Source organism: Musa acuminata, chromosome BXJ2-7 (genome assembly GCF_036884655.1).
Source record: "Musa acuminata AAA Group cultivar baxijiao chromosome BXJ2-7, Cavendish_Baxijiao_AAA, whole genome shotgun sequence".
In the NCBI taxonomy this organism is placed as follows: domain Eukaryota; kingdom Viridiplantae; phylum Streptophyta; class Magnoliopsida; order Zingiberales; family Musaceae; genus Musa; species Musa acuminata.
The window spans coordinates 24,936,695-24,963,264 of record NC_088344.1 but is presented as its reverse complement, the minus strand read 5'-3'; the positions used below and the strand labels follow the sequence as shown (position 1 = coordinate 24,963,264).

At 36.0% G+C, this 26,570-nt stretch overlaps 2 protein-coding genes across 8 annotated transcripts in view; both read left to right on the top strand.

The window, feature by feature from the left end:
* Nucleotides 1-8,126: 8,126 nt before the first annotated feature.
* On the top strand, nucleotides 8,127-21,822 carry LOC135584120 (uncharacterized). 6 transcript variants are annotated; one of them, XM_065117660.1, is made up of 9 exons: nucleotides 8,127-8,231; nucleotides 9,163-9,287; nucleotides 10,913-10,950; nucleotides 11,147-11,257; nucleotides 11,336-11,415; nucleotides 14,653-14,689; nucleotides 21,246-21,287; nucleotides 21,377-21,440; nucleotides 21,574-21,822. In XM_065117660.1, the coding sequence occupies exons 1-9, from the start codon at nucleotides 8,226-8,228 to the stop codon at nucleotides 21,641-21,643; spliced, it is 573 nt and encodes a 190-aa protein (XP_064973732.1). In that variant the 5' UTR covers nucleotides 8,127-8,225; the 3' UTR covers nucleotides 21,644-21,822. The 6 variants fall into 6 exon arrangements, with proteins under 6 accessions (XP_064973732.1, XP_064973729.1, XP_064973731.1 ...); XM_065117657.1 differs by having other exon boundaries at nucleotides 8,160-8,474; XM_065117658.1 differs by having other exon boundaries at nucleotides 8,164-8,474; nucleotides 21,377-21,464.
* Nucleotides 21,823-22,726: 904 nt separating this feature from the next.
* LOC135617451 (uncharacterized) overlaps nucleotides 22,727-26,570 on the top strand; it is a 58,442-nt gene continuing 54,598 nt past the window's right edge. For both annotated transcript variants that reach the window (XR_010488747.1, XM_065117653.1), the window contains exon 1: nucleotides 22,727-23,021. Coding sequence is in view for 1 of the 2 variants with exons in the window: in XM_065117653.1 (XP_064973725.1) it covers nucleotides 22,845-23,021 (177 nt within the window). In the remaining variant the exon portion in view is untranslated. The remainder of the gene's footprint in view (nucleotides 23,022-26,570) is intronic.

Sequence of the window (26,570 nt, the reverse complement as noted above, 5' to 3'; positions counted from 1 at the left end):
CCAATTGATAAGTGTTTATGTTCTAATCTGTATTTTGAGTGACGTAGGATGCTTCGATCAAGATGAGACAATTAAAGCAGGAAAATCATGTTGGGCCAAAGGAACATGTTAGAAGATTGGACATCAGGTCAGTGGATCGGTCGACGTATCGATAGAAAGCTTCAGGCCATGGATTCAGGCATTGGGCCAAGAAGAGCGAGTATTGTGCCAAGGATATCGGAGTTGCGAAGTCAACTGGCCGATTGGGCAATAGGCCACAAGAGAGGACGATGCGCCGAAGAATCGGACGAAGCGTTGAGGGACCAATGACATGCCGGATAACTTGATTAATGCTTAGTATTAATTGTCTAGATCGAAGTTTGTTTTACATGTGTAGGATTAACTACGATGGCAGTAAGACATGCAGTAGGTGTTGAGCTAGAATCAAGACCAAGATCACGCTGGGGGTTTGAGAGTTTGTCGAAAGTCCGGACGGTCGTTGGAGGTTCTGCAGAAACAATCCGAGAAGTCCAGGAGCTTGCCAAAGAAGCTCGTTGGAACTCGCTAAGAGGATCGTCGCAAGTCCAGGAGTTTGCTGGGAGTCCGCCAGAGCATCGCCGAGGGTTCATCGGATGTTCGCTGGAAGCTCACCGGAAGAAGCGATTGATGCACCGAAATACAAATTATAGTTAAAATGTCTTAATTGTCATAGTTAGCATATAGATTAAGTTAGGATTGGGAGGTGATCTCATTAACTTAATCTAGGGCCAACTGGGCCCTTGGCAGACCCAAATTGGGCTGAATGGATCAGTCCATTCGGACCCAGAATTCATGTAGGAGACTTGGTCTCCCAGGAATTCTGGGCAGTAGTACTGGCCCTGTTAAGCGATGGTACCACCGGTAGTTATTACTACTAGCAGTGGTACCGCCCTTGTAAAGCGGTGGTACTGCCTGAGCTCGATCTTCGAGCGACGTCAAGCGATAGTACCGCCCAGACTAAGTGGTAGTACTGCTCAATGTCAGATGCTAGGCAGTAGTACCGCCCAGCTCTAGCGGTGGTATCGCTAGGACCCCGAAAATCTAGGAGATGACACTTTTGAGCTCCAAATTCAAACTAATTGGGGCCTATATAAACCCCACCCTTTCTGCATGAAATGGCAACCGAAATCTTGCTTTTATTTTGAGTATTTGAGAGCTTAAAAGTGTTGTAAAAGCCTAGGGTTCCTCTCCCTCTTTTCTTTCTAAGTATTGATCATTCAAGAGATGAGTGAAAACTTATAAGGGTTATCTCCTAAGCCCGTCAAAATGAGAACAACTGTAAAAGGGTGGTTGGCCTTCGCCTATTGAAGGAAGGCCTCTAGTGGACATCGGTTACCTCATCGGAGGAGAAAGCCAAAAGTCAATGTAGGTCAAGATTGACCGAATCACTCTAAATCTCGATTTGCATGTACATTCTGCTCTTTATTTTAACTGCAAACTGCCTCCGTTGCTTTACATCAACTATACTTCCGTTTGCTCTCAAGTTAAGATCTTTCCGAAATAGTTTTTGTATGAAGTCTTTTTGAACCGACGAAAGTTTTCCACTGCACTAATTCAACCCCCCCCCCCCCCCCCCTTAATGCTCTTGATCCTAACAATTGGTATCAAAGCGGGGTTAACTCTCAATCAGATTAAAACCTAAGAGAGATGGCATATGCCGAAAACCAAGAGGACCACTCTATTAGACATCCGCCCATATTCAATGGGATGGACTACACCTATTAGAAGACCCAAATGAGGATCTTCCTTATTTCCATGGATTTTGAACATTGGAATATTGTTGAAAATGGATTTTCAAAGTCTTCTCTTCCAATGAACCATTGAAATGATTTGGAGAAGAAGACATTTTCTCTAAATACAAAGGTTATAAATGCCTTGTTTTGTGCCATAGATAAAAATAAATTCAATCGGGTTTCTTTGTGCAAAATGGCTTTTGACATATGGCATACTCTTAAAATCACACACGAAGACACTTCTAGAGTTAAAGATTCGAAAATCAACTTTTTAATGTATGATTTCGAGCTTTTTCGAATGAAGCTAAGCGAAACCATTGTTGACATGTACACCCGTTTTACGGTCATCAATGGTTTAAGAGCTCTTAGCAAATGTTTTTTTGATTTTGAACTTGTAAACAAGATTTTACGTTTTCTTAATAAAACTTGGGACTCTAAAGTAACGGCTATACAAGAGGCCAATGATTTGAACCATTTTCCACTCGAAGGACTAATAGGGTCCTTGATGACCTATGAAATGATGTGCAATGCACGTAAAGTACTTGAGAACCACCTTCCAAAGAACATTTGAAGACCACTCGAGCATAAGCTCAAGTGATGATGAACATGAACTCCTCACTAAGAAATTTAAAAAGTCAATAAAATAAAAACTTAAGAACAAAAAAAACGGAACTACTTGCCTTGAACGCAAGAAGAAGAATAAAAATTGGGATGAATCGAGTTTCTCCGAAGAAGAGGAGAAAACAAGAAAGGCGGGGTGGCAAACTATGTTTTATTGGCATTCAACGATGAGGTAATCGAAACCCCCTTAATTTATTTTGAAATTACTTGATGTTTTCCATGATGCATTTTTTTTAGAATAATTATTCTTAAAAATTACATGTTTAAAAAAAATTAAAAATATAAGAATATGATCATGCTCATAATTTTGAAAATAATAATAAAAATTACATGTTTTATGTTAATGGAATAAAATATTAGATTTAAATCTAATGATCATATGTTTATTTCTCTTAAGAAGAAAAATTGTGTATCTTGATGATTTCCGATTTTGATTGAAACCATGCTGAATGTCTTAATGAAAATATTAAGAAGTTTAATATCATGCTTAATAATGATGTATGGCTTTTGTATGGAAAACTAAGCATGAAAAGATAGATTCACCTAAAAAGAAAAATGCATGACTACAATAAATAATAAAATAATTTTAGTTAAAAATATCATATGCTCAATGAAACCATGATTAATGAATATACTTTATGTATAATGATTTCTTTGCCTTGGATGTCCTATCATGATGAATATATTTTGAAAATAAATGAAATCATGTTTGATTTGAAGTAATGCATAATGATAATGCTTAATGAGTTTTCTTTCGAAATGATGCATAATAATTTTTGTGATTTATGGATTATCGATTTTCATGATAATAAAAGTGGCTTTTTCGGTTTAGAAAATGATGCATATTTTGATTTGATAAAAATGAAATAGGCATGCTTATATGAAATAGTGTAAGTGTCATGCTTGACTATTGTATACTTAACGATGCATAAGTATAAATATGGATAAGATACCCTATGCCTCAGCGATAGAGTCTATCATGTATGTCATTATATGTACTAGACCTGATATAGCGCATGCTCTGAGTGTCACGAGCAGGTATCAGGTGGATCCAGGCTTGGAACATTGAAAAGCAATAAAGTGTATCCTTAAATACTTGAGAATGACTAATGATATTTTACTAGTATATAGAGGTAGTAGCCTCAAGTTTGAAGGCTACGTGGATTCGAGTTTTTAGTCCATTATCGATGATAACAAGTCTAATTCGGGATATGTGTTTATCCTGAATAGAGGAGCATAATGCTAGAAGAGTTCTAAGTAAGATACTACTGTTGACTCGACCATAGAGGAAGAATACATTGCTGCAATAGAGGTAGCAAAGGATGGAGTCTAGATGAAGAAGTTTATCACAGATCTATGAGTCGTGCTAGGCAACGAGGAGTCGATTCTCTTATATTACAATAATAACGAGGCTATTGCTCAAATGAGGGAACTCAAATCTCATCATAAGTCTAAACACGTTTTGAAGATGTTCCACCTGATTAGAGAGATCATGACCTAATGAGATGTAGTAGTGGAAAGAGTTTCATCCGAAGATAACATTGTAAATCCACTAATAAAGCCATTATCTTAGATTTTTTTGATGGCACGTGTGGAAAGAGTTTCAGATAACATCGTAAACCCACTAACAAAGCTATTATCTCATATTGTCTTTGAGCGTCACAAAGGACTACTGATGAGGATCAAACATATAGGTGATTGGCTTTAGGTTAAGTAGAAAATTGCTAGTCATAAGTGTCTTGCAAGCCAATCACGTAAGTGATGGCACATGTGATATGATACACATTCTTTTTATTTATTATATTATTTGATATTTTATCACTTTATATTGCTTCTTGTATATATATATGATGTCCATGGATCTGTACAATGAGAATTAGATTTTGATGAGATCACGATAATGAGACCAGTTCATCTTTAAACACAGACCCTAAATAATCCTGGTCATAGGTTATTCGAGAGGGATATCGAGATAATTGGACAGATTAGTGTGCTGTATACTCATCTATATGATGGAGGCAACTAGTCTCATAACTGCTCGTGTGGGGACATTAGGGCTACAGTGCATGTGCTCATTGGGGAATGAATTCACTTATTAATCCACTTGTGAAATATTGGATGGTTAATGATACCTCATTATTTGACAATGATTCAATTATCCCAATGATATACCTGGTCCTTATACTTGAGACACTAAGAATATCCTGTATAAGTACTCTACTCTTTGATACTTGACTTATAGATTTGGAAGATCTAGATATAGCACAATCGGTTATTGGGAGTGATAGTCAATCTTACGAGGGCTATTGAGTGTCGATAAAGGATCATCCGCTTTCAGTATCATGAAAGGAATATCTCATATATTTTTGCTCAAACAAATCCCTTACTAGGGTCATTCGGATTAAGAGAGAATGAGTTCTCTAAGAGAATTTGATTAGTGCGAGACTCGAGTAAAAACCATATGGGTTTGACGGCACCATGCCTGGTATATAATCTCTAGGATATTAGATTGATGAGAGATTATAGGTACATAGTAATTGAGGACATATAGATCTAAAGAATTGAATTCCTCTATGTCGTTTGGGGATTATGGCGTAATGGCCTAATACGTCCGCAATTGATGAATCGAGTGAATTATTATTAAGATAATAATTCACTAAGCCAGAAAGAGTTCTGACATATATGACTTACGACTACCTTGATATTAGGCCTAAAGGGTCACACACATATGGTAGGCGTTGCAACGAGTAGAGGTTTAGATATGAGATATTTGCCGGAACCCCTGAATTATTGGATCCTATAGACAAGATCCAATAAGAGCCAATATGAGATTATTAGATAGAGATCCACTAATCTAAGAGGCTTAGGTAATTAAATTAAGATCAAATACCCAATAAGACAAGATCTATTAGGGTTAAGTTGATAGGGGTCTCTATAAATAGGAGGGAACCAAAGACCCATAGGCTAGAGGTTTCTTGGTTGTTACATCCTATTCTCCTCTCCCCTTCTCCTCTTCGGATAATAGATATGAAGATTTGGGCAGTGATTTGAGAAGCGTCGTCATAACCCTACCGTATGGATCACGTCTAGAGAGGATGATGCTTGACCTTCTTCATCTACGTCTACAGATCTGTAGGGATTCAAAGATATATGATCTCCCTAGCTAACACAACTATCTTACATGTGATTTTTAATTTTATGGATTTTATGCACCAATCTTCGCACGATGATAAACACTTTTTTGAAAAATTTAAGGTTTTTTTTTTTTTTTTTTTTTTTTTTCTGTTCTTTCGCTATGTATGTGATGTCACCCCTAGATTTTTCTACAAGTTGCACATATCCTTTTAGGACAACTTTGACATAAATATAACTAATTTTGGTCATACTAATACTTATATGTTCAAAACAGGATGGCAAAAAGATTTAATGAATCCTATGTAAGCCAACTGAGGTTAATAGAAGTATCATGGTTGAGGATAGATTTTTTTTTTTTTTTGCCTAGTCTCAAGAGAGATATGGCTCGCATCACATTTCATTGTTTGTACGTGACAGCCGGCTAAAGGAATAAAAATAATGTAAAACTATATATATATCTTTGTTTGTACCTCACACCCAATGGGAAGATCTTAGTATCGATTTTGTCCTTAGGTTACTACAAGCCATAAGGGATTATAATTTCATTATTATTGTGGTGGATTGATTTAGAAAGATGAAATATTATACCCTGTAACAATAATGTTGATGCCTCATATGTAGCTAAGTTGTTAGGTTGCACGGTCTACCAAAGACTATTGTTTTTTCTAGGAATGTTAAATTCACAAGTTATTTTTGGAACATCTTATGAAAAATTTTGAACATAAAGTTACAATTATCTTCAACACATCACATTCAAATTGATGGGCAAAGTGAGGTGGTTAATAGGAGTCTAGGCAACCTTTTGCCAGTGAATCCACCTCTTAGTACTCCTTTTACTGAGTTTGCACATAACAGTTTTGTCAATATGTCTGTCTTAACCCTTTTAAGATTGTCACTAGATATCAACCTCTAAAACTTATTGATCATTTTTCTATTCCTTCACAAGCTAGACCTAGTGAGCCTATTGAATCCTTTGCTAAATACCTCCAAGACTTATATACTAAAATTGGAAGAAAAATTAATTTAAATAATAGATTATACAAGTTTATTGCAGATGTTCATCATAGGTCACAGTAATTTGAGGGAGATATGATAATGATAAGAGTTTGACAAAAAAAAAAAAAGCTTGAATAAGTACTTCTTCTCCACTTATACGCACTTAGAATAGGAGAAAAGAAAAACTGATGATATTTTGAACAAACAATAAGTCTCCACTCGTAATATAGGATCACGAAAGAAAAACTCCAATAATTTGACCTTGAATTTTACAATAAGTATTGCCTGATCACTTCATCAAAGATGAATGCTTTCAAGCCGAGAAGAGTCGATGAAAATTAAACTATATTTCGAAGACGTGGAAAGAAAACGAGCTGACCCAAATAACTTTAGATCAATGGTGAACTCGAGTTTAAATTTATTAGTCATGGCTAACATAATGCATAATTAGTATCTTATTGTAAAAATCTTATTGTTGTGCCACATGGCTAACATAATGTATAATTAGTATCTTAATTCCTAAAGTAACAATGAAGTAAAAGAAAGAAATAAATAAGAGAAATTATTATAAAAATCATCTTAAAGAAAGGAAGAGCATTATGTAAAAAAAAAAAGAAGATAATTTTATGGAATCATCGTCTTATAACAAAACAAAAGCATCATGCACAAAGAAAAAAAATCACAAGAATATTATAAAATATTATTTTCTCAAATGATGACCAGATACAATATATTGAATCATCTTAACATGATTTTTTTTTCCTTATTTGTGACTCCCTATTCTTCTTCTTCTTCTTCTTCTTCTTGTATTTGTGATCTATATAAAAAAAATCCAAATATTATAATGGATCATCAATCTTAAAATAAATATTAATTTTATTTTCTCATAAATTATATGAGTAAATCCAACTGGTTCAAGATTACCACCTATATTCTTCTCCTCTTTCATCCTTAATCATCTTATCGATCTTTTAACATTCCAAATCAACCAAAGGTGTCAAAGTGCTCCTCATTGATGACTTCATTCTTTATTCTTTATTGATTAAATTAATTATTCTTTGTTCGTTTTAACTTTTTTTCTTTTTAATATATTATCCATCCAAGTATATCTCTTCTTCATATTAAAGAGTTGTCCCACATCAACCACACCAGTATCAAATTTCCACCAAAAATGAAGAGCAGTGACCATGTACCATACTTTATATGCGATACAGTGGCACCTTTATTTCTTCTATAGGTGATTCAGTAGAACGTAAACACCAAAATACTCTTATTTCTTTTCAAATTTCTTCTATATAATATATTAAAAAATATATTTTGAAAGAAATTGTTTGGACGGAAAACTAAAAAAATTAAAGCCATTAACTGTCAATAATCACATTTTTATCATTTTAAAATATGAGAACTCTTTTTAGAAGACTGTCCGAGAAAAAAACATAAAATTCATTTTTTTTTTCTGGGAAATTATCCATTCTAATTATATAACATAGAAACAAAAGTAATCGAGAACCTAAACATTTTCAAAAATTATTCTATTGTCCAATATATTAAAATAATATTTTCGGAGAAATTGCCCCAATAATTATTGGTTCTAAACACTCCCCTCGGTCAATCAAATCAAATTCTCGCACGAATATTGAGGCGTGATGAACATACACTTCAAACCTCCCAATCGCTTCCGCTCCGTCGTCTTCATTCCCCAACCTTTCTCCCTCGACACCGATGGCGGTAAGAGCACCGATCTCTCTTCCCCCGTCTCGCGTACTCCGCCTCCGTAGCCGCAGCACCTGGTCCGACTCCCTTCTCCCCCTTGAACACCTGAATCAGCCGCTCTCTTCGCGGCCCCTCGTCGCCCGCGCCGCCCTCCCCGGAAGCGGTAGCTCTGGGTCCAACGGGCCGCACGCGCCGTCGATCTCCCCTTCTTCCGCCTCCTCCGCCATCGATTTTCTCACCCTCTGTCATCGCCTCAAGGTCGGCGAGATCGATCTATGTGTTTGGTCGTGATCCATTGGCTTGTTGATCGGTTTATTAATTGTTGTTGGAAAGAATTGATCTTTCGTTCCTCTTGCAAGCGAATGATTAGCTCGCTAAACAAGCAGATCACAACATTTTCTTTCACAACTCATGGTCTTTTTGTGCGAATTTTCCAGTCATTGGGTTATAGCTTACGATTGTAGGGTACGCCGCGGTTTACCCAGGAATCCTGCATAAGTGTTGCTTTTGTCAACCATATTCAGGCTGCGTATTCTTCTCTTTTTTATGTCTCGTAAGTAGATGATGCGTCAAACCTTTGATTTCTTAAAAAACGTATTTGACAGTTGACATATTATTTTATGAACATGAAAAGGGTGGGAGGTTGGAATACATAGCACAATTGAAAGTTAGAAAGCAAAAGAGGATGCAGAATTCTAAGCATCTATATTTGTAGTGCGTCAAAGCAATTAATTTATTCGTTATCATCCTATTTCCCTTTTTGAGGTTGTAGAGAATCCCTTTATACTTTTCTATTTTCTCCGATTATATATTTATTGATTTTGTACAACACATTGATCTGGAATTTTGTATTTTATGACTAATCTCACAATGTTAATACTGAATCTAGAATTACGCTTTGTGAAGTTTCTTGATAATATTTTAATTTTAATTTTTTGTTTTCTAGACTACAAAAAGAAAAGGATGGATCAACCATGGTATTAACCATCCAGAGTCTATTGCTGATCACATGTATCTCATGGCATTGATGGCTTTAATTGCTGGTGATATTCCTGGTCTTGATAGGGAAAGGTGAAACATTTGTCAACTTCTTTGGCAGCAAAAATGCTTAAATTTAATTTAGCAAACCAGTTGATACTTGCATCTCATTGGTTTATATATTGTAATATATTTGTTGTTAATGCCATTTGGTAGCTTGGTAAAGAAGATACAAATTGCCATTGGCCATTAGTTTATCTGTACTTGTTATATTTTTCTCATTGTTCTTTCCTTGAGATGTGCCAGAGTGTTTCCTCCAACCCATACTTTAATTTGAAGTGAAATAGACTCCCAGAGACTTAACTGAGAGAATAATAACTTTTTTTTTCTGGAGAAGTAGAGGTAAAAAGCAGAATACAGTGTCTTATTGAGAGGCTACTATTGCCCAACATGTAAACATACTAGACTAGCCTTCACTTCTGAGTAATATCCCCCTTTAACTATTAAGTAAATCTTACTGTTTAAGTCTTAGTTGATCATTTATGTTGCCTTCTTGGACAACCAAATGCCTTTTGGTAATGTTGAGGGCATTGGTCTTATGAGAATCCATACACTCCATCCTGGCTATTCAATTCAAGATGGTCTGGACCCTTGCTTGTTGGCTAACAGTAATCCACAACACCTTTTCCTTTGATGTGGAAAGACTCCTATGGTGATCGATAGGGCTTTCAAGCCCTGCCAGCTATTACTCTTTGTATGAAAAGGGCTCTCAAGAGAGCCCTTGATAGTTTTGATCAGTAATAAAAGAAAAAGTAATAGGAGCAAACAAAGTAATAAAAGAAAAAGTAATATAATGGAAAAGATTAAGTAGGCATTAAAATACCCAAGGACGATATCAATGTTCCTTGGATAGTTTTGATCAGTAGAGTTTCCACATGATTTTAAAGAGTGAGAGTCGTGTAGGCTTCAGGTGATAGTGCAAAATAAACCAAACTAAACAGATATACCAACTATAGGCAGCAGGTAATAAAAAGTCTATCACCATGCAGTCGGCATCCCAGCTATGAAGGGGAGAATTATGGAAATTTGCATGGATTCAAATACTAATATGCCAACTATACCTACTGGTTCATGGTGTATTGATCATATTGGTCAATACCGACATATTAAACATTTTTTCTGTATTCTTTCAGCTGCATACCAACTACCAAGGCGTAACCTACGATACCGACCGGTGCATACTGATATAATAAGAACTTAGAACCTTGAAGCTGAATACAGGCATGAAACTAGACCATGGAAGCAAAAGGATGATTGATGAGAAGATGACCAGTTGTCTTGGTTTCTTGTGTAAAAGTTGTAGTCATGATGTGTAACAATCATTTGGTTAGAAGAATCTCCTTAGTGGGAGAAAAATTCTTCTAGAGAATAGGAGATTTAACAGGCAAGACGCTAGGAGAGGTAACTGGCAGGTTGCCAAAGTAACTTGCATTTACATGCGAACAACCTCATTTGTGTGATTTGAGATAAAGGAATCACAAAGTGTCTTTAAGAAGTTCAGCTGAGGGATATTTATGACCATTAGTGTTAGTGCTACTCGTGGTGGTATGTTATTTGTAAACCACCTTTTATGCACTTCCTTTAAGAAAAATAGTTCTTTTTCCATTTCTCTACTAGTGTACTTATGTCTATTTTAATGAGCCTTCTTTGTTTAATAGGTGTATGAAGATCGCAATTGTGCATGATATTGCAGAAGGTAATTGACAATATCTTTTCTTTTGTTCTTAAATTATGAATATATTAATTTTTTATAATGAAGATAAGGATCATCCAGCTGTTGGGATTTGTCTTTGAACACCTCCAGCATGTTCTATTCTTTGCCATGATCTGCCTATTTGTTTATTTTGTTCTTATTCAGTTAGCATTTTCTTGGGACCTTTTGGTTTTGCCAGCTATTGTTGGTGATATCACACCATCAGATGGTGTTCCCAAGGCAGAAAAGAGTAGACGTGAACAAGAAGCGTTAAATGAAATGTGCAAAATCCTTGGTGGTGGATTGAGGGGTATAAATTCCTAAGGATACTTGATAATTTCTGTGCCTGAATAGGGTTTTTTATAAACAATTCTACATCCTTTTGCAGCTGATGAGATACAGGAACTCTGGGCAGAGTATGAGAACAATTCTTCTATGGAAGCTAGTCTTGTGAAGGATTTTGACAAAGTATGTTCTACCCTGCATGTGCTAAGCCTTTGCATTTGCTCGACTTAAGAGGGCGTTATATATATATATATATATATATATATATATATATATATATATATATTTAAGTTGATTGATTTAGTGTGATTTTTTAAAAGCCAATTGTCTACATCATGATTGATCATGACTATGATTGCAAGAATGTATACATTCTTGTGTTATTATACTATTCCATTTTAGGTTTCATTGTATTGTTCAAAATGATATATGTAGTAAAAGTTTTCCTCCATGCTATAAGTATATCATTGTTCCCCAAGACTTGTCTTGATGAAGCTACGAATATTATTCTATGGCTGTTTTATATCTTCTTTCAAGCCAAAAGATGGGCGTATATGTTTGCAAGCTCATTTGATTAAGAAAATGATTGATACAGAAAAATATAAATTTAAGAAAAAAGACAATTAAGTATGACGAAAGCCCGGTGATCATAATGAAGTAAATTGGTGGTAATGATAAGTCCTGGAAAGAAAGTGAAGAAAGAGCAAATATAGATTAAAAAAGAAAGATAGCAATAAAAAAATGACAAAAGCCCATTGATGTATATGAAGTCTTGGAAAAAAAAGAAGTAATTTTCCCTTTTCTGTGGAACATTGATCCTTCAAGAGTACCACCACAAGGGTCATTTTGAGAATATCACTTTCATCCATCCTTTTGTCTCTGAATAAACTTGTATTATTGGATTATGGAATAGTGCAACATAGAAGCAGAATAACCTGATCCCTTCTGCATCCCCAAATTGAAGCTTTCCTAGGATAATCAAGCGAAATAGAATGTCAGTAGCACTTGTGATTGAACCCCAGGCCCCATAGCCAAGGGGCAAAAGAGAATATGTGGCTTGTGGAGTCCATGAGTTTGGAACAAGGAGGCAATAAAGCATCAGATTCTATCCCTTCTTAGTGAGTTCTGAAGAGTAAAACTAATTTTGCCTCGCAAGTTTTGACCATGAGGCAATATAAAGTTTGGTGTTGAGAAGACTGGGTGAATCTTTTAGGAATTAGTGTTAAGTCATAAGATGCCACCAAATTTGAAAAAATGATACAAAAAAGAAAAAAAAACAGATAAGACATTGGAGTTGGCTTCCACAGAATCAAGTCATGTTTCTCTAAAACCAAAGTCCTGTGAGAGAGACAAAAATAAGGTGAAGTTCTTTGAACTGCAAAGATGAGAGTTGGAGGCAAAGGCAAAGGCCAGAGAAACAAAACACTTTGATGCCTTAGAGACCATGGCACGGGCTGTAGATATGCATTTTCAATTTTAGGTGTATTTGTCAAACCTATTCTGGGTATCTTATATGGATGCAGCAGTCATTGCAAGTCATTATTGCAAGTAAAGGCAGGCAACAATTTCTGTAAAAGAAGCAAGCACTGAAAGAATTGGACAGAAGGATAACTATGCTTTACTTCAGAGATTGGTGTATCTTTGTAATTCTTAGAGCTGAAAGCCAGCAGACTGCAATTTGTTTGATAAGTTCTGTTGCAGCTCACTGTGCTGGAAATTTCTTGCATATTCTATTTTGCATGACTCAACAGAGACATTGTATCCTAGTATTGCTCATATTGAATACTTAATGCTTCCTGTCCTGCTTGTTCTTTCTCTTCTCATGGTTTAATTGGTTCCTTCTGCATTTTGTTCATGGATCTTCAGATTAGTGTGACGCCTACTAATGGCACTGATTCTTACATTTCATGACGTTGAAAGCCCTTGTTTGTCTTGCCACTTCTCTTGTTGTTGCCTCTAAGCTTATGCCTTTTTACTTTGTCATGGATTTCCCTATTTGTTAAGAGGTTTTTAAGTTACTGTTCATAAAAAAATGGCAATAGGGTACAAGCTCTGCTTATTGTTGTTTTCTTTAGATACAAGTTATTGGAAATAAGAACTCTGAATTACAGCCCAATAGGTACCTTTTCTGTCTCACTTAGGTCAATTCTCTCTTCTAACCTTCTCTCTTTTCTTCCAACTAGATATATGTTTGTTAGCACCAAGAGCTGTTCCATTTTGTCATGTTTTCTTTTTCCCATTGGCTACAAATGGTGCCTCTCATTATGATAGTAAAGATATGGGGTCATTGGTGTGTCATAATTGGTAAATTGATTCACCATTCTATTGTACTCTGCTTCAACTGTATACAATTTGTTTATCAGGAAGGTCAGAGTAAACAAAATTGGATCACCTTGTAGTGGATAGAGTGCTGACTGTTAATGTAGATATCTACATGTGTTACTTGTATATGTGGCCAATATGCACTGTATTCGTTTAGTCATTTGTGAAGACCAGCCCTAATTGCTGAACTTACTAACTTAATGGATCACCTTGTTGTGGATAGAGTGTTGACTGTCAATGTAGATATCTTCATGTGTTACTTGTATATGTGGCCAATATGACTGTATTCTTTTAGTTATCTGTCAAGACCAGCCCTAGTTGCTGAACTTATTAACTTAATAGGCATGAACGACTAACCCAAATCTTAAGTCCAACTTAATGATAATAACCTATAAACTAACTCAGTGCTTCTATTACTTCCAATGGGAGACTAAACTGGAATGCGATAATCTCCTAATCTAGTGCTTGACATCCTCGTGAAAGCCCAAGGCGTAACTTTTAATGCAGAGTTATGTGGCCTTGTCCACTAACCCAAATCTTAAGCCCAATTTGATGGTAACAGAACTATCTACTCATATGAACTAACACAATTCTTTCTCACTTTCAATGTGAGACTAAACTGGTATATCATAATCTCCCCATCTTTTACTTGACATACTCATGAAAGCCGAAGGCGTGACTTATTATAGTTCAGAGTTATGTCTAGTTGACAGCATGTGAGGACTGTCTTAGTGGTAAGCTCCATTGCATGATGTGCCTCTAGTCCCATTTATGGTTACCTATTTCACTTGGGTTCATTTATCATTCCTAGTACTAGGTTCACTCTAATACCAATTGTCATCATGCGACCTAGCAGTAAACTGATCCATTTAACTCATTTAACTGTTAGTAAATATACATGTTGACTGAATAGTTATACAATTCATTGTTGTTCTGGAATTATTTACAGCTTACTTTATCATTTTTGTTTTGAACACTTTGATATGCAACCATAGAATTTTTAACAGATGCAAATTCATATACTTATGTGGTGAATGTTTATAAAGTACTTTTTTATATTTTTCCACCAATATTTTTCTAATAATTTTCTAAATTCAGGTGGAAATGATTCTTCAGGCTTTGGAATATGAAACAGGTATATGTTTTTGCATCTTGATCATCCATAAAACACATATTTATCTTCATGTGTCCATAATAAACATATAAGATGAAAACAACCATGTAGATTTATATCTAGTTGGATATATATTCACACATTCTGAACCAAGGTTCGCCATACCGATGTGTACCGCCCGGTACGGGCGGTACGTACCGGTCCGAGAGGCGACCGGTACGCGGACCGCCCTCTACCGGGCGGTACACCAAAAAAAGTATATATCGGGCGGTAACGGTCGAAATTTCGACCATTACCGCCCGGTACCATTCGGTAACGGTCGATTTCGACCGTTACCGCCCGATACCACTCGGTAACGGTCGAAATCGACCGGTACCACTCGGTAACGGTCGAAATCGACCGTTACCACACTGTAGCAGTGCTACAGTGCTCCAACGGTCAAATTGACCGTTGGAGCCCTTTCTCCTCCTATTTAAACTAATCTTCTCTCCCCTATTTCATTATACTCTCTTAAACTCTCTCTCAAACATTTCTTTTCTCTCATAAACTCTATAAAACAACGATTTGTGAATTCAATCGAGGTAAATTTGGGAAGATTAAGAGGAAGAACTTTCTAATCAAGAGGTATGTATTCGTTTTCTTTAATTAGAGAGTAATTAAGTTATTTAATGCTGCGATTAGTTATTTTAATGATGATTTAATCGAAATTTGTTTGATTTTATATCAATTTAATGTCTTTAATACCTATTAGGGTATTTGTCATGTTTATAGTGGTGAAAGAGAAGTAAATGATTAGTGTAGATAAATGATAAGTTTATCATAATTTGAATTTTGAATCATATTGGATTAAAATTACATATTTAATGTTTCTTTTATGTGTTTAACATATATATGATGGTAAAATAAGTTTAATTATGTTTTATTAAAGTTATTTAATACTGTAATTAGTTATTTTTACGATGATTTAATCAAAATTTATTCGATTTTATGTGAATCCAATATCTTTAATATCTATTAGAGTATTTGTCATGTTTATAATGTTGAAAGAGAAATAATTAGTGAAAAATTAACTATATTAATCACATAATTAGTGTATCTAATGATTTTAATACTTCTTTTATGCACGTAACATATTTATGATAATAAAATATGATTAGTTATGTTTTAATAAAATTACTTAATATTGTGATTAGTGATTTATGATCGATATTTGGTCAATTTAATATGTTTATACTTTATAGTTTATTTGATTTAAATTTGATAGGATCATGGCACCAAAGGAACAGTCACACGATGATGCATGGGTTCATGCCCGAAAGCTAGATGGAAACCGTCATCATTGGCAATGTATTTATTGTGACTACATTGGTAAAGGTGGAGGAATAACTCGAGTAAAAATGCATTTGGCTGGTGGGTATCCTGACGTTGCAAAATGCAAGAAGGTTCCAACGGAGATCCGTAAATTATTTCAAAGCAAGATGAAACAAGCAAAGGAAGATGCATTAAAAAAGAAGGCAAGAGTTGAGGAAGAATATCATAGGGCTACACAGGAACCAGTTTATGATCAGTATGAGGGTTGCGGCGATGAAGTCGACCCGGATCTCACAGCTGGGATTCGTGCATCATTGGAGCATCAGCATACGGTCGATGAAGCAATGAGGCATCGACGACCTGACTCACAATTAGAGCATGGTAGTGGTAGTGGAATCCAGAGGTCAACCAGCATGAGGCAACCAACTGCTCCTTCTCAGTTAGGCCGAACTAGTAGCATGAGGTATGGTGGACTCCGTGGTTTTATGAGAGGTCTTGGCAGGAGGTCCGCACCAGATATTGTTGATATTGATCCGCAAGCCTATCCCCCACAAACAGCGAAACAGACACGGATTGACGATGCATATACAAAAGAAAAAAAACGGGATATTGGGAAGGCAATCTCAAAATGGTTCAACTTTCATAGGATTCCAGCCAACACAGCCCAAGGTCCATATTATCAGAGCATGATCTCCTCTATTCAAAAGTCTAGCACGGGGATCCAACCTCCAACACCGAAGGAGATTCACGGCGTGTACTTAGATGAGGAGGTGGCAGAACTAAAGGATTGGATCAAATCCTTCAAGAGGCAATGGGATGAATATGGGGTGACATTGATGTGTGACAGTTGGACAGGACCAACAAGAATGAGTATCATCAACTTTCTTGTTTATTGCAATAGAAGAGTGGTGTTTCATAAGTCCGTTAATGTTTCTGAAAAGATCCAAGATGCAAACTACATTGAGAGCTTGATGGACACTATGGTAGAGGAGATTGGACCACAGTATGTTGTCCAAATAATAACCGACAATGGAGCGAATTTCAAAAAAGCCGGTTTGCAATTGATGGAAAAAAGAAAAACTTTGTTTTGGACTCCATGTGCAGCTCATTGCATAGATCTAATGCTAAAGGATATTGGTGAGTTGGATACGGTCAAGAAATGTGTAGCTCGAGCACAATCAATTACAAAGTTTATATATAATCATCATTGGGTCCACGCATTAATGCAAAAGTATGTAAATGGTGAGATACTTCGACCTGGAATTACTCGGTTTGCTACAAATTTTATTGCATTAAAATCATTACAGCAAAAAAGACATGGCTTGAAGGCAATGGCTAGCTCACAAGAGTGGTCTGAATCCAGATATTCGAAATTGAGTAATGGAAAGAAGATAGAAAAGGCCATTCTTTCATCTAGATTTTGGGAGACTATAGCAGAAATCATAAAAGGTGTGGAACCACTTTATATTGTCCTCCGTAAGGTTGATATGGACAAGCGTCTACAAATGCCGTATCTTAAATATATGCTGATTTCAGCAAGAGAGGAGGTCAGGAAAGCATTCAAAGATGATTTTAAGGCCGACCAATACGTACGAATCATTGATCGTCGGACCGAAGTTCATATGGATCAAGATATCCATAATGCAGGTAAATTCATATTCAAAAATACTTAATTTATTATTATTTAGATAATAAATTATCATACTAACAAAATTATGTTTTGCAGCGTATTATCTAAACCCGGCAATTCAATATCGATATGCTCTCGGAACGCAAAATAATTTCCTAACGACACTACGAAATGTTATATATCGACTCTTGCCAAACACTACCGAGGCAGCCGATGCTCTTATGGAGGGTCGATTATTTCGAGAAACAGTTGGTTCATTCTCCGACGTTGTAGCTATATCATGCCGTTACACTATGGATCCTGGTGAGGAAAAGTTATGCATATTGATTATCAATTATATTTAATGTTAATTATTTGTTATGCTAATAAAATCTTATTTATATCTTTTTGCAGTCGAGTGGTGGTTACAATTTGGAGGCGATGCACCACATTTAAGGAAGGTTGCCGTTCGTGTACTTTCACAGACAACAACATCTAGTGGTTGCGAACGTAATTGGTCAACGTTTGCGTTGATTCATACGAAAGTCCGCAACAGACTCTCCTACAGACGGTTAGAGAAACTAGTATATGTCCATTATAATATGCGGCTAAAATTGCGATGTGCTGAGTTGGATAAGGAGCCAGAGGAACCAGATATTTATCCCATTGACCTCCAATTCTACAACGAAGATTCAGAGCCAATGTTAGATTGGGTTGAAGCAGCAGAGAACCAAGAGGATCCTCTACTTGATGAGGCGGGAGATCCTCAGCGTCCTTCACGTTTTATCACCGAGGCAATAGAAGAAGAAGAAGCACAACCCCAACGGGTAGAAAATCCCCCTCGATTACAACATGGTATGAGTCAAACTGCTCGAGGAACTACCGATACCCAACGGTCACACTCGTCCGCCCAACGTGCAAAGGCAAAGGGGAAGGCAATAGCATCAGTTGCATCGTTGGAAAGAATCGAGTCGGGCGACGAGACACCTTCACAATCACATTCTCTTTCTCGTTCGGTCCAGAGACATGACAGCAACACGGACAGCAGTGCCTCAACAGATGATGGCGGTGATACCGGGCAGTCGTTGGTCTCGTCTGCACAACTTGAGGGTGGTGAATGGACTGAGGAGCAATATTTTACACATGTCACTCAAGATTCAGATCATGGAACTCGACAAGGTACTGGTCAAGTTTATGCGCGGAAGGGAAAGGAGAAGGGGAAGGGGAAGGCAGTGGATGAATATGAACAAATGCGACAGAGCATACATGATATAGACACAGAAAGAGACTCATCGTATTCACAGCCATCGTATTATGAAGAATCATATGGGCAACAACAGTATGGTGATAGTTGGTCATCCTTCTCTGAGCAACAACATGATACAGAACAACACCAATATATGCCTCAAGAGCTGCCTCGGACAAATATGATTTATGACGATCAATCTACGATCAGTACCACATTGATGCATCAATGGCATACGGTGTATCAATACACTATGTCATGGGATCAATTTCATGATTGGGTCCAACAAACGTATCATATTAATATGTATCGGATCGAGGACCCCGATCCACCACCCGTGGAGGCTCGTCGTTCGTTTTGGTGGTAGAATTAACAATCAGGTATATCTAGATATATGATTATTTAATTCATTTGAATTTTAGAGTTTATATTGTAACAAAATAGTCTAACAATTCAACTGATTTTTCTATAGATATTTCAATCTATAACGAGCTGAAATACGAACCTCGAACAAGACTACCTCAAAGCCCGAAAAAGATATGTGATGCTATTTTTATCTAATTTACATTGATTTTGCTAAACTTATACTATTACTATATTTATTTGTAACTTGAAAACTCTATCCTAACTTTTTTTTTAATTTTCAGGTATTTTCGGAGGGATAAATCGGTGAAATTAAGTGTACCGAGCGGTACACCTCGGTATACCGCTCGGTACGCCGTACCGTACCGTACCGAGCCGGCGTCGAAACGCCGGTACGGTACGGTTCGGCGAACCTTGTTCTGAACCATGAAAATCCATATATATATATATATATGTATATATATATATATGTATATATATATGTATATATACATGCATATATGTATATATATACATGCATATATGTACATATATACATGCATATATGTACATATATACATGTATATATATACATACATATATATATATACATACATATACATACATGTATATGTATATATACATGTATATGTATATATACATGTATATGTATATATATATGTATATATATATATATATATCTGTCTAGTTGGATGTATATGGACACATTTTGAACCATACATATGTTTCATATGTGTATTCCCATGTATGCTAGTTTCATATGCCGAACCAAGATCTTGGTAGTGCACACAATCACAGCAGAACTGTAGGTGGATCTACTATTTTCTTCCCTAATTGTTTCTTTCTCAAAGCGACCTTTTGATTGATTAGGATCGACTCAACAAGTCTGTTTTGCTTTAGGATTTGAATCACTATCCTAAATCTACACTATATTTGGTTTTATTCTTAATTTTGGACTCGTTAAACCAATAAGTACTCTTAGAACTTTAGTTAACCATTTGCTTTTGGTTTAATTGTTGGTTAAAATTACAGAACAAGACAATAATGCATAGAGAGTGTGATCACCTTTTTATTTGGTTTTAACTTTTAAGTCAATAATGCATAGAGGGTGTGATCATCTTGTAAAATAGGACCACATATCGTAATCTCATATTCTTTGCGACTTCCACTATATTTTTCAGTCTCAATTATATTCTTGTATGTGGTTTTAACTTTACATCTATGGTGTTGAATCCAACAAATTAACTAACTATTTAATCAAATAGGATCAAAACTGAGATAATTTTATATTAAATTTGAACTCAAAGGTTTGACCTAATCCTTGGATTAGTCCAAAATTTTTCCAATCTACAGCTACATGCATATTGTGGTTTGACCTATTAGTTTGATGTCCTCATAACTGTGAATTTGATTGTAGCTAATTGAGAAGTGATTTAGATTGTACATATTTGTTTTGTAGATTGTACATATTGACATGTACATTTGATATGTCATCCTCTAATAATTGTTCTATTAAGACCTATTGTACTTAACCCTTTTGTTGGTCAATGATTAATGCTTATATGAGAAGAATATTTCAAATAAGTTATTACTGAGTTTAATTTATTATCTATGGCTACTGTTGAGTTCAATCCCAAAAATCCTTTTTTTTTTTTACTCTCTGGTCTCCAAACATGAGATTTCTGAAAATTATTTGCTGAATCAGTGACACCTAAACTTGTTATGAGCTATAAAAAAGATCTTTTGGCTCTTAGTTTGACTAGTGATATTATGTTCAATATAGCTCAGTGGTGGGAAATGATCTATGTAACTGACGCTAATAATTTTATGATGGCTTCTTTTTGTAATAGCACCTAGAGCAAGTTGTCTGTTCAGTTATCTAAATTTGGTATTATGAAGTGTTCCTTTGGAGAACAATATGTTAGAACAATTTCGAATGTTCTTGATTTTAATTACTTCTATTGAGTACCAGAAAGCATACTTTTCTCCCAATTTATATGCCTATCTGTATCTGAACAATTGTCCTTACAAATCTAACGTCCTTGCAGAACATGGAAAGGTCTTGGATGAATTCTTTCTTTCCACTGCAGGTAGTAAGAGAATAGACCATCTTCCAGTGACTTGAATTTTGCTCCGAGTAATCAGCATCATATGATTGGTGACCTTCTCTGACTTACAGGTAAATTTCAAACTGATGTTGGGAAGAGTTGGGCAGCTGAAGTGATATCAAGAAGAAACAAGAGGTTAGGTGAACTGGCTTAACTCAAGTGAGTTCTCTGTAACATGATGTAGTTTCCGGAGACATTGTCTTGCTGGTAATTCATTACAACCAAGCAATAAACAAGTGCTAACCAGTAAGCTGCTTTCCACTTACAGAAGCCTCTCCATTCCCATAAAAGATGCTGCTTTGCTGGTGCAAAACAATTGCCTCTTACACCATGGCTAGGTAAGAAGCACCGGCGATGCCCTTGGTTGGGGTTCACTTCTGTTAGTTCGCTTGGCCATTTTTGTCTCACAAAAAAAAAAAGATATCAGAAATCATTTTGTTTTATTCAAGAAAACATTGAGAATGGAGAATCATAATCGATGCTTAAATAATCTTATCCTTGAAGTAAGGCTTCTCCACCTTGGTGCATTTTTAAGCTTTTGATAATTTTCATATTTCTTGCACTTGTTTAATTGAGAGTTACAAGGTTTAATGTCACTTGAAGTCAGGCTGAACAAGGTGGGTCTTTGCCTAATGGTGATGTCTAATCCAATTCTAGTAAATTTTGAAGGGGACAAAAGAACACCAATAAAATCACGCATTCAATCAATTGCTTAATGATGTTGCAACTTTATATACTGGTTTGGAATGCTCATTTTATATACGTGATGTGATCCAGAGACCAAACCCTTTGTCTGAGCAGGAAATGATGTAAAAGATAATATAAACTAAATTAGATTCAAATAAAACAAATAAACTCAAACCATTCAACAAGAACTGTGAAAACCAAGTTAAGAATAACAGGTTATCTAATTGAGTAGAATGAAGAAAAGGGCCTCACTGCGTTTGTCCATTGTCATTTTACAGTGGAATTGGATATGACCGTAATTCCAATTGTGTTCAAAATATTCAAATATATCCTTTTCACTTGTATCAATACAATTATTTTTATTTGCATAATGTATTTTACCTTATATTTTTAGTTATATTTTCTTTATATTGGAAAAAAGGACTCAGAATCAGTATGGTGTGAAGCCTCTCTTGTAAACAGAATTAGTATCTCTTATTTGATGGATATCGAGTCATGTGATGTGATACTGATCCTTCAAATATTTACTTGCCAAGGCTCTACCGTTAGTGTCGACCGGATCGTTTAGTGGGTCGAATCGGGATAAATTTGCTCCATAACACCTTATAGGACGGTCTAATCGGGTGGGACCCGAACTTACAAGACGTACAGGATCGGACGAGAAAACAAAAATCGCAAACAGTATCATTAAGAAAAATAAAAAGTAAGAAAGCCCGTCTTCTAAGCTTCATTTAAGTCGAATCTCCGTTCCATCGATCTCTCACTGCGAATTCCTCCCTCATCGACGAGAGAGAGAGAGAGAGAGAGAGAGAGAGAGAGACGGGTGAACTTCGATCCGTGGCTGGGCCGGGTATGGGCGAGGAGGAGGGGGATCCGCAGCGGCTGAAGACGACCGCCGCGGCGGCGTACGACTACGACAACGATCCCCGATGGGCGGAGTACTGGTCCAACATCCTGATCCCGCCCCACATGGCCGCTCGATCCGACGTCGTCGACCACTTCAAGCGCAAGTTTTACCAGCGCTTCATCGTACGACTCTCCAATCGCTTCACTCGTTTACCGTTCGTAGCAATCGCGTTCTTTGATGCCTAAGCCGAGGCAAAGATCGTGCAATGCCAGTCCTTTCCTGCGATCTGCGAGTTTGGTCTCGGTTGCCTAAGAAATAGATGAGCGTTCATAAATTAGGATTTTATTAATATGCTTTTTCTGTTGCTCGATTGTAGAACTTCCATCTTTGTTTAAGATATCGACATGTTTTCTGGTCGATTTCTCGTTATTCTGATGATATTTTTGATGTGGTTTTCTTTTGGTAATTTAAGATATCCTTTTATGTCTTTATGCAGCTAATTTTTTCTTAGTTCTTTCCCTAGGAAACTGAGTCAGTTATTATTCTGCTGATTTGCTTTGAAATTTTAGCTTTTAATGGTCAAGTTTTAGCTTCTTTTCTTATTCCTTGAAGCTGTCAAGTTCTAAATCTCCAGTTTAGCTTTTGTGTCAACACCTTTAACTTTTGTGTCAACATCTAACGCCTTCAGCTCCTTGACTTTGTTATTTCGCTTCTTCCTTTCGAGTTTGTTGTGATTTTATGGGTATCATTCAGCTTTTGTGGTACATCTGGTTGTTGACTTTAATGGATTTCGTTTTATTCTCATGGGCATAAGAACCCGTTAACAATTCTGTTCCAATGATTCTCAAGTGGTGTTTTGACAGACATTAAGTCCTTGTTAGCTATTGTGGCAACTTGCTGAGTCTATTGGATTTCATATGGAAGGAAGCAGGTTTTACTATGACTTGTCAGGAGGAATACAGTGATTACAATCCATTTCTGTTATTGACTGAAGTTCGACATAGCCAGGGGTTCCCAAATATTAAAATTTTAAAAATATGATCACAAAAGTAAAAATGACACATTAAATTGCAATCATATAAAGCACCAAATTACATTGTTCAAATGTAATAATAAAAATATCAAAACAAAATAAGATTGACATCAAATTCAATGATCACCATAATCAATTTCATGATTCTCAATGATCATCATAATCCTAACAATGTACCCTCCTCAAGCTGGTGAAGGAAATTTAGCAAAGTCCATGAAATAAAAAAAGAAATAGGAGATCATTAAAGGTGCAAGAAATAGGAGATCATTTAACAAAGCTGTGGTTGTACCTATAAACTGAGAATGAGGAGATGGAGAAGTAATCGATAGAGGAAGGTGGTGGTTAGGGCGGAGGAAAGTGGCAATCAATGGCGGAACGAAGCTAGTCAACGGTATAAACTCAAACGACGGAGAAATAAAGTGGCGTAGGGCAGAGGAGGCTTGCGGTTCGGCTAAGTACGGTTGAGGAGGCTTATGGTTTAATGACTTGGGGAGGAAGAGGCTCAGTTTGATGGCATAGGAGTGTATATATACTAGTTTCTCTAATTGTCTATATGATAACTTGTTGCGGACCTTCGTGTGAATCAATGCAAATATTGACCAATTACGTTTGCAACTACTAGATGTTGTCTACGAAAGTACATAGACAATAACCTTCTTTAAATTTGGTACGTCCCCTTAAATTATAGTCTTCACTTGATTGCAAAAAAGATATAAATAAGATTTTTTTAACATAACAAATAATTAATATCAAATATAGTTTATAATCAACATATATGTAACTTGTCTTCATTATGTCCATATTGTAACGACATGATGCACACCTACAATGTTGGTGAATAAATCGGTTGTTTCTCGAAATAATCGACCCTCTATAATAGCATTGGCTACACTGGCAGTATTTGGCAAGAGTCGATATGTAATATTTTTCAGTGCCGATAATAAATTTGATTGCGTTCCAAGACTTTATCGAAATTAAATACTTGAATTTAGATAATACGCTACAAGACAAATAATTTCGTTAGTAAGAATTCTTTAAATATTAAAAAATTATGAATTAAATTATCCTAAATATGAATTTGCCTATATTATGGATGCCTTGGTCCATATGAACTTTGGTCTTGCGATTGATGATCTGTAAGTATTAATCAGCCTTAAAATAATTTGTAAATGCTTTCTTGATCTCATCTCTTGTGGTAATTAGCATATGTCTAAGATAAGACATTTGGGGACGCTTGTCCATATCGATCTTATGAAGGACAATATAAGGTGGTTTCACTCCTATTATAATTTCATTTAAGGTGTCCCAAAATCTAGAAGAAAGAATAGTCTTTTCTATCTTTTTTCTATCACTTGATCTTGAATACATAAAATCAGACTATTCTTGTGAGGTGACCATTATCTGAGGCCCTGCCTCTTTTGGCTGTATTGACTTTAAGGCAATAAAATTTGTAGTATACTGGGTGACTCCAAGTCGGATTATATCATAAGTTGTATACTTTTGCATTAAAAAGTGGACCCAATGGTGATTATATATAAACTTTGTAATCGATTGTGCTCGAGCTACACATTTATTGATTGATGGTAGCTTGTCGATATCTTTCAGCATTAGATCCATACAATGAGTTGCACATGGAGTCCAAGATAATATTTTTTTTCCATCATTTGTAAATCGACTTTCTTGAAATTGGCTTTATTGTTGGTGATTATCTGGATAATGTGCTGTAGTCTGATTTTCTCTACTACGGTGTCCATTAGGTTTTCAATATAGTTTTTATTTTGAATCTTGTTGGAAGCATTAACAGACTTATAAAAACCTACCCATCTATTGCAATACATAAGAAAATTGATGATATTCTTATTGGCCCTATCCAACTGTCACATATCAGTGTCACCTCATATTCGTCCCACTACCTCTCGAAGGATTTGATCCAATTAGTCATTTCTATCACCTCATCTAAATACACGCCATGGATCCCCTTTGGTGTTAGAGGTTGGATCCCTATGCCAGCTTTTTTAATAGAGGAGAATATATTCTGATAATAGGAAACTTGGGTTATATTTGCTGGAATCATGTGGAAGTCAAATCATTTTGCAATTGCTTTCTCAATATTTTACTTATTTTCTTTTGTATATGCAATGCTAATTCATGTTTGTCTCACTGTTTGTTGAGGATAGGCTTGCGGATCAATATTAATAATATTTGGTGTTGACCTCCTGCTAAGTCCTATGATAAAACCACAAATTCGATCGTGCCTCATGCTACCAATCCGACTCAACTGAGGAGGGGCAGTTGGCTATCTTATGCTGGTCAATCTCTGGATTCCTTATGGTATAAGCCTACTATCATCACCATGCTTCCATTATGAGTCTAGTCGTTGATGCCTCATTGTTTCCTCGTACATATACTGATGCTCCAGTGATACATAAATACTAACTTTGAGATCCAGGTCGATGTTATCACTATAACTCTCATATTCGTCAGTAACTGATTCTTGCGTAGCTCTATAATATTTTTCCTTAGCTTTTGCCTTCTTTTTCATTATATTTTCCCTTGCTTGTTGTAATTTATCTTGAAATGATTCACGGATTTTCGTTAGAACTTTCTTACATTTTGTAACATTAGGATACCGTCGGCCAACTACATCTTCACCTAGGTGATTCCTCCACCATTGTTGATCTAGTTATAATAAATGCAT

Coding starts and splice junctions, on each gene's coding strand:
- LOC135584120 (XM_065117655.1), top strand. CDS start 15,937: ATGGCACCAAAGGAACAGTCACACGATGATGCATGGGTTCATGCCCGA. Junction 17,627..17,705: donor TCAAGATATCCATAATGCAG/GTAAATTCATAT, acceptor TATGTTTTGCAG/CGTATTATCTAAACCCGGCA. Junction 17,913..18,002: donor CCGTTACACTATGGATCCTG/GTGAGGAAAAGT, acceptor ATCTTTTTGCAG/TCGAGTGGTGGTTACAATTT.